At 36.6% G+C, this 11,678-nt stretch overlaps 2 protein-coding genes across 2 annotated transcripts; one reads left to right on the plus strand and one right to left on the minus strand.

Annotated features, from left to right (window-relative positions):
• The first annotated feature begins 1,394 nt into the window (after nucleotides 1-1,394).
• Nucleotides 1,395-9,990, plus strand: LOC132306405 (phosphoenolpyruvate carboxylase 2-like). Its single transcript, XM_059803787.1, has 10 exons — nucleotides 1,395-2,056; nucleotides 2,619-3,010; nucleotides 3,224-3,308; nucleotides 4,316-4,538; nucleotides 5,367-5,470; nucleotides 5,608-5,695; nucleotides 6,063-6,217; nucleotides 6,989-7,987; nucleotides 8,481-8,867; nucleotides 9,500-9,990. Exons 1-10 carry the CDS (start codon nucleotides 1,889-1,891, stop codon nucleotides 9,794-9,796), a joined length of 2,898 nt encoding a protein of 965 aa, XP_059659770.1. The 5' UTR covers nucleotides 1,395-1,888; the 3' UTR covers nucleotides 9,797-9,990.
• A 951-nt stretch (nucleotides 9,991-10,941) lies between these two features.
• On the minus strand, nucleotides 10,942-11,346 carry LOC132309244 (uncharacterized). The gene has a single exon (XM_059807569.1). The coding sequence runs from the start codon at nucleotides 11,344-11,346 to the stop codon at nucleotides 10,942-10,944; it is 405 nt and encodes a 134-aa protein (XP_059663552.1).
• Nucleotides 11,347-11,678: the final 332 nt, after the last annotated feature.

Here is an 11,678-nt window from a genome sequence, read left to right on the forward strand (position 1 = left end):
AAAAAAGTTTGAAAATTACCATTGTTTAAAAAGGTCATTTCATAATTATTAATATATATATTATATTGGTGTTTCGAGACTATTATTTATGAAGCATATCCAGATTGTACAAAACAAATCATTATTTACCCAACATATTGTAGCCCAAAATAATGCTACAGTATCTCGCCCCCCAAAAAAAAATTTATTATCAATGGATGAGTGCATTCTATGGATCTTGGAGTGCCGGATTTTGACTATATGCATTTATTATTCTTGTCTTAAAAAAAAAAAAAAAACATACACATACACACAAATAATAATAATAATAATAATAATAATGATGATGATGATAATAATAATAAAAAATTTGTTACCGACTATTAGATAACTAGAAAAACTGATAATTAGGAAAGGCTTTAAGCTTATGAGATAACTAATCTTTAATCAACAACTATCATGCACCACCGTAAAAGTTGAAAAATATCTTTTGAGGTTCCAATGGAATATTCTAATATTCTATTTTCACTTTTAGAGGGTTCCCCTTTGATGATGTACGTTTACACGTTAGATTAAAATATTATTATTATTATTATTTTTTTTGACATTTGCTGTTCAAAGAAATTAAAATATCAATTTTACCCTTGTAAAAGGCATTTAATAAAATTGTCCTACTTCATGAATCTAAGTAAAATTCCATCCATATTCATCAAAATAATAATTCTACACAGTGTTGGATTAAAAATATAATTCTTCAAACTGGTCGCCGTCATTTTTGTTTTGTATTTTTTTTTAATAAAATTAATAAAAATCGAAAAACAAGAGACAAACCCATATTTGACAAACATTTGTCATGTTTTTCACCGTACTACACTTGAAAAAAAAAAAAAAGAATTCTCAAATCAAAAACAAATATAATGTAAAATACATATTCTTTTACAATTATTCAAATAGTCTTTTATTTTTTAACTCTTAAACATTTTATAAAACAAATTTAGTTATTGAATTTATTTCTATTTTTAAAGAAATTGCAGCATAACAAATACTAGTATATTACAGAGTATTACCGTCCACAAGACTCCTAAAAGACTATTTTTGTATTTGACCTCCCTCACAATGGAACAGCCACACATTAATTTAATAAAAAATTAAAAAAAAAACCAGAAATAATTAAAAAACGAGCAAAAAAAAAAAAAATTACAGCAAAACAAAATATTATTACCTTAATATGAAACACAAGTCCGAAAAGTGAGAAATTAACAGCACAACAAAAAAAACTAACAACAAAAACAATTGACAACGCGCAATTTTAGTGTAATTTTGCATCAAATTAAACGCTAATTACTTTCATTGGAGTACTTAATAGGTAGACAAATTTCGCAAAAAGACGCAAAAGCTCTCTCTCTCTCTCTCTCTCTCTCTCTCTCTCCTCTCTTGCTCAACATAAACCCAACCAGAAGCGCTTGGCTCACTTCACGTCTCTCTCTCTCTCTCTCTCTCTCACACACAAAGAGACTACTGTGGTTCACGGTCTGGTATGTGTCTCGTGATCATCCAAGTTTTCTACTCATCTTTTTCATTTTCGTTCTCTCTCTCTGCTCTTCTCGTGTAGAAATCATCTGAAACCCATCTCCCCATATCATCATCTTTACATGGGTATCACGAGATTCGTCTCACAGAGCTTCCTCTGTCTACACCATCTATAGTTTTTCACTCTGTTTTCTCCATATATATACTTCTAATTTTCAAAAGTTAATGCTAATATTGCTCCAACCCAACTCAATCCGTGATTGTGGTTGAGAAATTTCTCGACTTCTCGTGCCCTTTCTGCTTCTTGATTCGTCGATAAATCACAGGAACTGCAAAACCCATCCAGATTCAGAGAACAGAGAGAGTTCGTGTGTGAGAAATGGCTACTCGGAACTTGGAGAAAATGGCTTCAATCGATGCGCAGTTGAGGCTATTGGCACCTCGGAAAGTGTCTGAAGATGACAAGTTGGTTGAGTATGATGCTCTGCTGTTGGATCGGTTTCTCGATATTCTTCAGGACTTGCATGGGGAGGATATCAGAGAAACGGTAATGGGTTTGAATTTTTTTTTTTCCCCCTAAATGACAAATGGGTTTGAATTTTGCCTTCACTGTTTTAAGTATTTGTTGTTGAAGTAGTTCTACCATTAGTTTCTCAATATTAATTGAATGAAATTTATTAAAAACACATTTATGTGTGTGTCTAGAAGTATATTTACTTTTGTATATCTTGCCTAGGATTCTATGTTTTAGTTCAAGTAGAATGACCTTCTGATACTTCTGAGAAACTTGCATCAATAAGTAGTTCCAAGTAAAAAAAAAAAAAAAAAAAAAAATGTTACATGCTTCTTCCCTTTTGATTTGTTATTGTTTTTGTTTAAGAAAAACCCCTCTCTGCAGCAGTATTGAAGTTGAGGTTGGTTTTAATTCTTTGTAGAGTGAATAATAGTTGTTACAATTTACTTTATGAAGCTTTAAGCATAATTTTTTTGCTTTTATGGTATGAAATGAACTATAGAATGATGAGATAGGAATTGGAGGCAATAGTAAGAGATATTTTTGGGAATATAAGGAGTAAATGACTTAGTCAAATTCTGTTACAATTTGGTAGGTTCAAGACTGTTATGAACTTTCAGCTGAGTATGAAGGGAAGAATGAACCACAGAAATTGGAGGAGCTTGGGAATGTGCTGACAAGTTTGGATGCTGGGGATTCTATTGTAGTTGCCAAGTCTTTTTCCCACATGCTTAACTTGGCCAACTTGGCTGAGGAGGTTCAAATAGCTTTTCGACGGAGGATTAAGTTAAAGAAGGGTGATTTTGCTGATGAGGCGTCTGCAACGACCGAGTCGGATATTGAAGAGACCATCAAGAGGCTTGTGGTGCAATTGAAGAAGTCCCCGGAAGAAGTTTTCGATGCTTTGAAAAACCAAACCGTAGATTTGGTCTTTACAGCACATCCTACTCAATCTGTCCGTAGATCTTTGCTTCAAAAGCATGGGAGGTTTGTTCTTCTGCAATTTGCAATATACTAGTTTGCAGCCCTCTGATTTGCATATTTGAATTTTTAGATGCTCAATGACACTTGCAATTCATTATTAAGTATTAGCCCACTTCATGATGCCATTTGGGCAAGTAGATGGTAGTTGTTTTTCATTTCCTGTGTTTGTCTTGATATTTAGTATTGATATTTAGTGCTTCCTCTTTTATATTTCAGGATCCGAAACTGTTTGGCCCAGTTGTATGCAAAAGACATCACTCCTGATGATAAGCATGAGCTTGATGAAGCTCTACAAAGAGAGGTGTGTAGTTTCAGATATTGGGGTCAATTTCTCTGCTGTTCTGTACATAGGATGGCATAGTTCAATAGATTATTATTATTATTATTTATAATCATGGCTGTCTTCCATATTTTCCAGTTGAACAGCTCTGTACCACTATAAAATCTTCTAACAATTTTTAAGATGTCCTTTTGCTGACGAGGATAACACTCTTTTAACATTAGTGAGGGGCACCTGGGAAATCCATTTCACCTTTGGCTGAAAATTTTTCTACTCCCATTTATGTAAGAGTAGATATTCTATTATTTGTAATCCTTGAATGGCTTCATGTTAGAGTTCAAAATAAATATATGAACAGCACATGTGTGGTGAAAGTGTTGTGAAATGGGAATGATGCAATTTAGTATTCAGGATAAGTCATAATATGCTATGCGCAACTTTGGATGTAACTGTAGTAAATTTGCACATTCATCGTTTACGTTTGGCATCTGACAATTGTTTGAAACTGGTTCTTCTCAGCTGGGAGAATTTGGGAGACTTTGTTAGCACCTCATCTTTCGTAAATTAACTTAGAACTCTCTCTCTCTCTCACACACACACAAATTAGTAGTGTATTTGAACTGGTGGAACTGTTAAGTTTCCCATGGTGGGCATCGGATGACTGTGTTAGTAAGAAACTAGATTAAAATAAAAGGATTCAGGTATCTGTGCTTTGAGATTTATTTATTCTTAAAACCATCTGATATAATATGTAAAAATTTATTTTCCATCAAAATAAAGACAAAACCATTTGCTTTGCCATACTTTCTCACAATAACCAAACCAGTCTCGTATTCTGATGTTTCATAAACTTCATCATATTTCTGCTTAAAACTTTATTCTGAGGAATGCATCAAATGTATTTTCATCAGGCATTATGGAATTAAATCTGGAAAATTCCTTGCGTAAGTGAGAGTAACTTTATATTCCTTTTGTTTTCCTTCTTTTTGGCCTTGTGTTTGTAACCAAATTATCTTTCCTAACATTAGATACAAGCTGCATTTCGTACGGATGAAATCAGGAGGACCCCTCCAACTCCACAAGATGAGATGAGGGCAGGAATGAGCTACTTCCATGAGACAATCTGGAAAGGAGTCCCAAAATTTTTGCGCCGTGTTGACACAGCTTTGAAGAATGTAGGAATAAATGAGCGTGTTCCTTACAACGCCCCTCTTATTCAATTCTCTTCTTGGATGGGTGGAGATCGTGATGGTACAGTCCTTCACAACCTATTTCTTCACGAACATCTATTTTTAGATAGATATAAAACTGTTACTTGTCAAAAATGCAAAAAAAAATAGGGAAGCACCAATGTAAGTGCAATTTTCATAATTGTGGAACAAATGGAGGGTACGAGATGGTTAGAATTTCTTGTTTAAAGGCTCAAATATCTCATACTACAAGGATATTTCTATGTGTTTGTGATACCATTGTTCAATGTAACACAAAGTATGGGCATGGGATGTGTTTTACTGTTGGATACATGCTCGACAAGTGTGTCTGATGAAGGAAGACAGGAAAATACATGTTGGTCACTCTGGGTTCTTTCAGACATAAACTCTTAGTTACTTCATTACAATACTGTTTATTTTAATATAGAATGTTACCTAGGCCTACAGCGACTAATTAAGATTTTTTTTTTCCTTTTATCACTCTTTCTTGTTGATGATTTTGCACATGTAATATTTAAATCATCACTCCCACTGTAGCAAACAGCTAATCACCCTTGGAAGCATTGCTTCCAAACATCTTTCCCATTGGCAGTCTTAAGATCCATTTGATGTGTTAAAATTGTTAACTGTTAAAAGAGTTTGCAACTTGAGTATGTATTATGCTCTAATAAATCCATCTCATATGCAACAAACTCCTCTCCATGAGTGGGGCAAACATGTGCATGCATTACAACTATGAGGTATGCTACGAGATTCAAGCCCGTGATTTTACCCACCCTAATACCATGTTAAACAATCAACTACTCGAATTGTTTAATCTATTTGGGAGAGTGTAATGTATTTACTTATATTTAGATGTTGACTGCAGGAAATCCGAGGGTAACTCCTGAAGTTACTAGGGATGTATGCTTATTGGCCCGAATGATGGCTGCTAATTTGTACTTTTCCCAGATAGAAGATCTCATGTTCGAGGTATCAAAACCACTACTCCTGCTCTATAACTTGCCTTTTTTCCTTTTTTGTCCATGGAACATTAACGATTAACGTACTGCTTGGTGGATTTCTCAAACCCCTCTGATCACTTCTCTCTTTCTGTGCTTTCTTTGCAGATGTCAATGTGGCGTTGCAGTGATGAACTTCGTGCTCGTGCAGATGAACTTCATCGGTCCTCAAAGAGAGACGCAAAGCACTATATTGGTATGCAATCATGGTTCTTAATTTTGGTTTTTACTTGCACATTTTGGAACTTTTGACAATCTAAATGAAAATATGAAATTTCTTTTCATGCTTCTGCAAAAAAGTCATTATTGGTTTGAAATTTTTGAGTAGTAAACTGTTGGTTTTAAAATGTCAATGTCCTCAACTTCATCAAAATTAAAATTTCCATAGACTCACGTGTCTATTCTATACAATTCCCCAATTGATTTATTCTTTTGTTTCTTGTTTTAGATATTACCTTTTTTTAAGGTATTGCTTTATAAGAATTTATCATTGGGCAAATTAGTCTCATATTTTTCATTATTTTTGTTGACATATTGTTCTCACTAATATTCCGCTGGTGTAGAATTTTGGAAACAGATCCCTCCAAATGAGCCCTATCGTGTTATTCTTGCTGATGTGAGGGATAAGCTGTATCATACGCGTGAACGTTCTCGACAGTTATTGGCCAATGGGAACTCTGATATTCCCGAGGAGGCGTCTTTCACTAATGTTGATCAGGTCTATCCATCTGAGAGACTTTTACTTTTTCTCTTGCAGATTATGACTTGAAAATTTAATTGTTTACTTTAATCTAGTACTTCCAATAACAAATAAAATCTTTGTTCCCCTCTCTTCAGATTTTTCTCTTTATGGCAAAAATAATGATATGTGATAGGTATTTTTGTGATGATTTGGTGGACTGTTTTTGTATCCTTGCCTAACTATGTCTGTAGGCATGCATCTAGTATCTTCTCATATAAATGTGATCAGATGGTGGTTATGCATGTTTTGGTAGTCACTTAGTAAATTAGGCTTGCATCACCATGTCTAGTTTTGCATGCAGCGGTTCCCCATAACATGTATTTTACATGAAACTATTAAAGATATTTCGTCTTATTGAGAACTTTACTATTATGTATTTAAAAGAGAAAGGAAAAGACGATGTATTCACAAGAATCACAACCTTGTCCTGACTAAAGTGAAAGATATCCCTACATGAATTCGCATAGAAATGGCCATTGCCTAGTCTTGGTCCCCCTACTGCATGGTATTGGGAGGGGCAAACTGGATACAAATCTAACATTTGGTACTATTTGTACGAAATGGGTATTTTCAGATTGAACTTTTTTTTCTTCCTTTTTCATGCTTGCTACTCAGACCATTTTACTATTGAACCAAACAATATTAAAATGAAATAGATATACTGATTGATTAATTACAATGAGAAGAAAATCAGGTATAATACAATTTCTTTCTTTTTTATTGATTATTTTAATTTTTCCTCTCTAGTTCCTGGAGCCTCTCGAGCTCTGTTACAGATCACTTTGCTCTTGTGGTGATCGGTCTATTGCTGATGGAAGCCTTCTTGATTTCTTACGCCAAGTTTCCACATTTGGGCTCTCACTTGTAAGACTTGATATCCGGCAAGAATCAGACAGGCATACTGATGTCATAGATGCTATCACAAGGCACCTGGAAATTGGGTCCTACCGGGAATGGTCAGAAGAACGCAGACAGCAATGGCTCTTAGCTGAACTCAGTGGCAAGCGACCTTTGTTTGGCCCCGATCTTCCCAAAACTGAAGAAATTGCTGATGTTTTGGAGACTTTCCATGTCATTTCTGAACTCCCTTCAGATAACTTTGGTGCCTACATAATCTCAATGGCCACTTCCCCTTCTGATGTTCTTGCTGTTGAGCTTTTACAACGTGAGTGCCATGTCAAGAAGCCACTGAGGGTTGTTCCATTGTTTGAAAAACTTGCTGATCTCGATGCTGCACCGGCTGCTGTTGCTCGTTTATTTTCAATAGATTGGTACCGAAACCGGATTGATGGAAAGCAAGAAGTCATGATTGGGTACTCAGATTCAGGAAAGGATGCTGGCCGTTTTTCTGCTGCTTGGCAGTTATACAAGGCTCAAGAGGAGCTTGTAAAGGTGGCAAAACAATATGGGGTGAAACTTACAATGTTTCATGGCAGAGGGGGGACAGTTGGAAGAGGAGGAGGTCCCACCCATCTTGCTATATTGTCCCAGCCTCCTGACACAATCCATGGGTCTTTCCGTGTGACGGTTCAAGGTGAAGTTATTGAACAGTCATTTGGGGAGGAGCACTTGTGTTTTAGAACTCTCCAGCGTTTCACAGCAGCTACCCTTGAGCATGGAATGCGTCCCCCTGTCTCACCCAAGCCAGAGTGGCGTGCACTCATGGACGAGATGGCAGTTGTTGCTACAGAGGAATATCGTTCTATAGTTTTCCAGGAACCCCGGTTTGTTGAATACTTCCGCCTAGTAAGTGTCTTTTGTCTTTTTGTCCTCCGGTTACGCTCAAACCCACATTATAAAAAAAATAATCCTAATTTACAATATGTTATGAATTGCAAGTGATGCATTCAATAGATTCATGCAGGTTTATTTGCAACTTTCAGTTAAATAATTTTTGAATAGCATCAGCATATTTGAAGAATGATGGCTTTTGTTTCTCTTTTGCTAATATGAATTTGGTACCTCTTCGACATTTATCTTAGTTCTATCAATCCTGAATATTCTTGAGGAGATCTTCCTAGAGTTTATTTTTTCCGCTAAGTAGCTAATGATTATAATAGAATAAATGTGGTCCTTTTTTTCTGTCCTTTTAATATACGTCACTTACCTCATTGACGTTTTAGGCTTTTACTCAGATATTCTAGAGGATCTTGCTAGATTTTGTTATTGCAACTAAGAAACTATGGGATTATAATAAAATATATGTGATTCTTTTTTTCTTTTTTGTCCAATACTGCAGGCAACTCCAGAGTTAGAGTATGGTCGTATGAACATTGGGAGTCGTCCATCAAAACGGAAGCCAAGTGGTGGGATTGAATCACTTCGTGCAATCCCATGGATCTTTGCATGGACTCAGACAAGGTTTCATCTCCCCGTCTGGCTTGGGTTTGGGGCTGCATTTAAACATATTATTGAGAAGGATATAAGAAATCTTCAAATGCTTAAGGAGATGTACAGTGAGTGGCCTTTTTTCAGGGTGACAATTGACTTGCTTGAGATGGTCTTTGCCAAGGGAGACCCAGGAATTGCCGCTTTGTATGACAAGCTCCTAGTATCGGACGAATTGTGGCCATTTGGACAGCGCTTAAGGACCAATTACGAAGAAACTAAGAGCCTTCTCCTCCAGGTAACAAAAAAAAAAAAAAAAAAATTAGCCTTCTCCTCCAGGTAACAAAAAAAAAAAACTGTTTAACTAATGTAAATAGGGGTCATTAATTGGTACTATGGTAAAAGCTTGGGTTGACGTGTGTGAGGATGTGGGTTCGAGTGTTTTGTGCGGTCAATTTTGTGAAATGTAATATCAGAAGTTAGGTTTGTCTTTCAGTCTTTCCGTCCCAGCACATTGCTAGGTGCCAGAGTAATGCGAGTGAAGAAAATAGATTATATAGGACAACTCAATCTAACATCCATGAAGTTTGTTCTTTCTTTTCATTACCTATCATCACCAGGTCTGGGAAAAATTTATGTCTATTTACTTCGTGTAGAACTCAAGAACATGCAAAATACAGTTAAAAGTGATGCCCACTTCTGACACCATATTTGATGATCTAAATTGTTGATAAAAGCATAAAATAAAAATCTGAATGTGAGAAAACCAGGATTTAGAGTGGTAAGGCTGGTGAAAGGATCCATTTCGGAGTTTAATTTGGTTTCCTCGGTGAAACTTCTCTACAGCTTTTCATTTAAATGAAATCAAGCAACAGGTTTACTGGAAGAAGTTCTGGAAACTCATTCTTCTTTTTACCTGTTTATCTGTAGATTGCTGGTCACAAGGATCTCCTTGAAGGAGACCCCTACCTGAAGCAGAGACTTCGTCTCCGTGATTCATACATCACCACCCTTAATGTCTGCCAAGCCTGTACACTGAAACGGATACGTGACCCAAGCTACGATGTGAAGGTGAGGCCACATCTGTCGAAGGAGATAATGGAATCTAGCAAACCTGCTGCAGAGCTCGTGAAGCTTAATCCCAAGAGCGAGTATGCTCCTGGGCTGGAGGACACCCTCATATTGACTATGAAGGGAATTGCTGCAGGAATGCAGAACACTGGTTAAGGCCTGGTTCCACCTCGTGAGTTGCCACAGTAGCCATGTCTGTCAATTATCCGAATATAGTGTGAGAAAGACTTGTCTTTTTATCAGAGATGTGAACGAACTTCCAATACTGCCTGCTAAGATCTGCTTTCGTACAATAAATTTTGTTTGTGCCAATCTAAAATTTTCTACTGTTTTCTGTGTTATATGCAAAATCATCTTATCTTATCCCATATTCCTGAAGCATTGATTGTGTGAAACAACTTTCTGGATTCTAGGTCAGCGCATGTGCCTTCTTTCAAGGGCTTGAGACAGGTTTTTCTTTGTGATGGAGGTAGAACTTGATATTGTTCTGGATTTTGAAGCCAGTATCAAACTTCAGTGGTTGTGGAATTTCATCAAACAGTTGGTGAAAACTAGGGTTTCACGTAGTCTGTCCATTTCAATTATTACTGCACTCGTCTTCCATTCACAAACCTTCTAAGCCTGCAAACCACACACACAGCTTGTCAAGTCACTTTGGAAAAAAATTTGTAAACCAATTCACCCCCTACCCCTTGGTTTTCATCAATTGGTATCAAAGAATCTCTACTGTGTTGGTTGAGAACAGGACTATTTGGTTCAGAATCATTTCTTTTTTCTTTCAATTAACAGAGAAAAAAACATAAACGTTGCATTTGGAAGATTGACTCTTTCAAAAAAAAAATATAATTACAAGGGTTCAAAAAAATTAATTTGTAACCTTAGCCCCCTTTCTTAAATTAAATCGTTCAAATTTTTTTTTTTTTTTTTAAAAAATAAATAAATAAAAAAATTCAGGTTTCTAATTGGACCTAGACCTCTATCAACAGATCCAAATATATACACTAGTTTGAGGGTTGCAAACAAACATTTGTAAATAAAACCATTTAATTTAGTAATCTATATGAGAAAAGTCAATTTTTTTTTTCGGAAAGTAAGATTTTATAAAGCAAACCAACTGTACAAAGGCAAGCCCACGAAGCATGGGCAACCTAATGTTACAAACCATAGAAGCAGAAAAACATAGAACACAGGGCAAAGCCCAACACTACAAAGACGAAATCCAATGGTAAATTAGAGTAATCTTGTGTACGACCTAACAAACATCCGGTTAGAGAAGGATTAGAGCAAAGCAAAGTGAAGCCCTAAAATGGGAGGTCTGGCGGCTCCGGCGGTGGGCTAATAAAGGACGGAAGATCCCAGTCACGCTTCAGTCGTCTTGCTATGTTCGAGTCCTTCACAGAGGTGGATAAAAGTTTCTGTCTGATCATGTTTGTGATTTGCCTGAAGATCATCATTTGCGAACATTTCTTGGATCTGAAGATCTTGTTGTTGCGTTCTTGCCAGATACGGTTGATGGAGGTGGACAACATGAGCTTATTCACTGAGTTCTTGAGGTTCTTACTCGCCCAACGCCTCAATGCCCATCGAGTGAACCCATTCCAAGAAGAAGGTATAGCATGAAATCGACACTTAAGTTGAAGAGAGATCCAAATTGGCCTCGTAAAAGAACAAGCAAAAAAGAGGTGATTATGCGATTCTTCTACCATATTGCACAAGCTACATACTCTGGATCCCTAGAATCCCCTCATACTGCTTCTACCAAGAGTTGGGAGTCTGTTTTGCACGGCAAGCCAAAGTGAGAATTTACAACGCGGGACAGAAAGGGAGCTCCACACTAGGTGTTGCCATGGTTTGAGGCTGCGCTGTGATTTAATCCATCCAATAGTGTGGCTGAGTGAGAATGATCCCGAAGGCGACGGCAACCAAATCGCAGAGTCTGCAGAATTGGACGGCGGCGCAATTAAGGTAATTTCCGGGAATTGGGTAATAAGAGAGTTAGGGAATTGCCACTCCCCTCCAAAGCAGAATGAAGCCAATT

This window comes from Cornus florida, unplaced genomic scaffold (genome assembly GCF_030987335.1).
Source record: "Cornus florida cultivar Cherokee Brave unplaced genomic scaffold, ASM3098733v1 CherokeeBrave_3.0.0_Hap2_Chr05, whole genome shotgun sequence".
NCBI lineage: Eukaryota > Viridiplantae > Streptophyta > Magnoliopsida > Cornales > Cornaceae > Cornus > Cornus florida.

Bases quoted from the DNA above. Each gene is read 5' to 3' on its own strand.
- LOC132309244 (XM_059807569.1), bottom strand. From the start codon at position 11,346: ATGGTAGAAGAATCGCATAATCACCTCTTTTTTGCTTGTTCTTTTACG.
- LOC132306405 (XM_059803787.1), top strand. From the start codon at position 1,889: ATGGCTACTCGGAACTTGGAGAAAATGGCTTCAATCGATGCGCAGTTG. The intron at 2,057-2,618 runs GTAATGGGTTTG...ACAATTTGGTAG, and splicing joins GGGAGGATATCAGAGAAACG to GTTCAAGACTGTTATGAACT. The intron at 4,539-5,366 runs GTACAGTCCTTC...TGTTGACTGCAG, and splicing joins GATGGGTGGAGATCGTGATG to GAAATCCGAGGGTAACTCCT.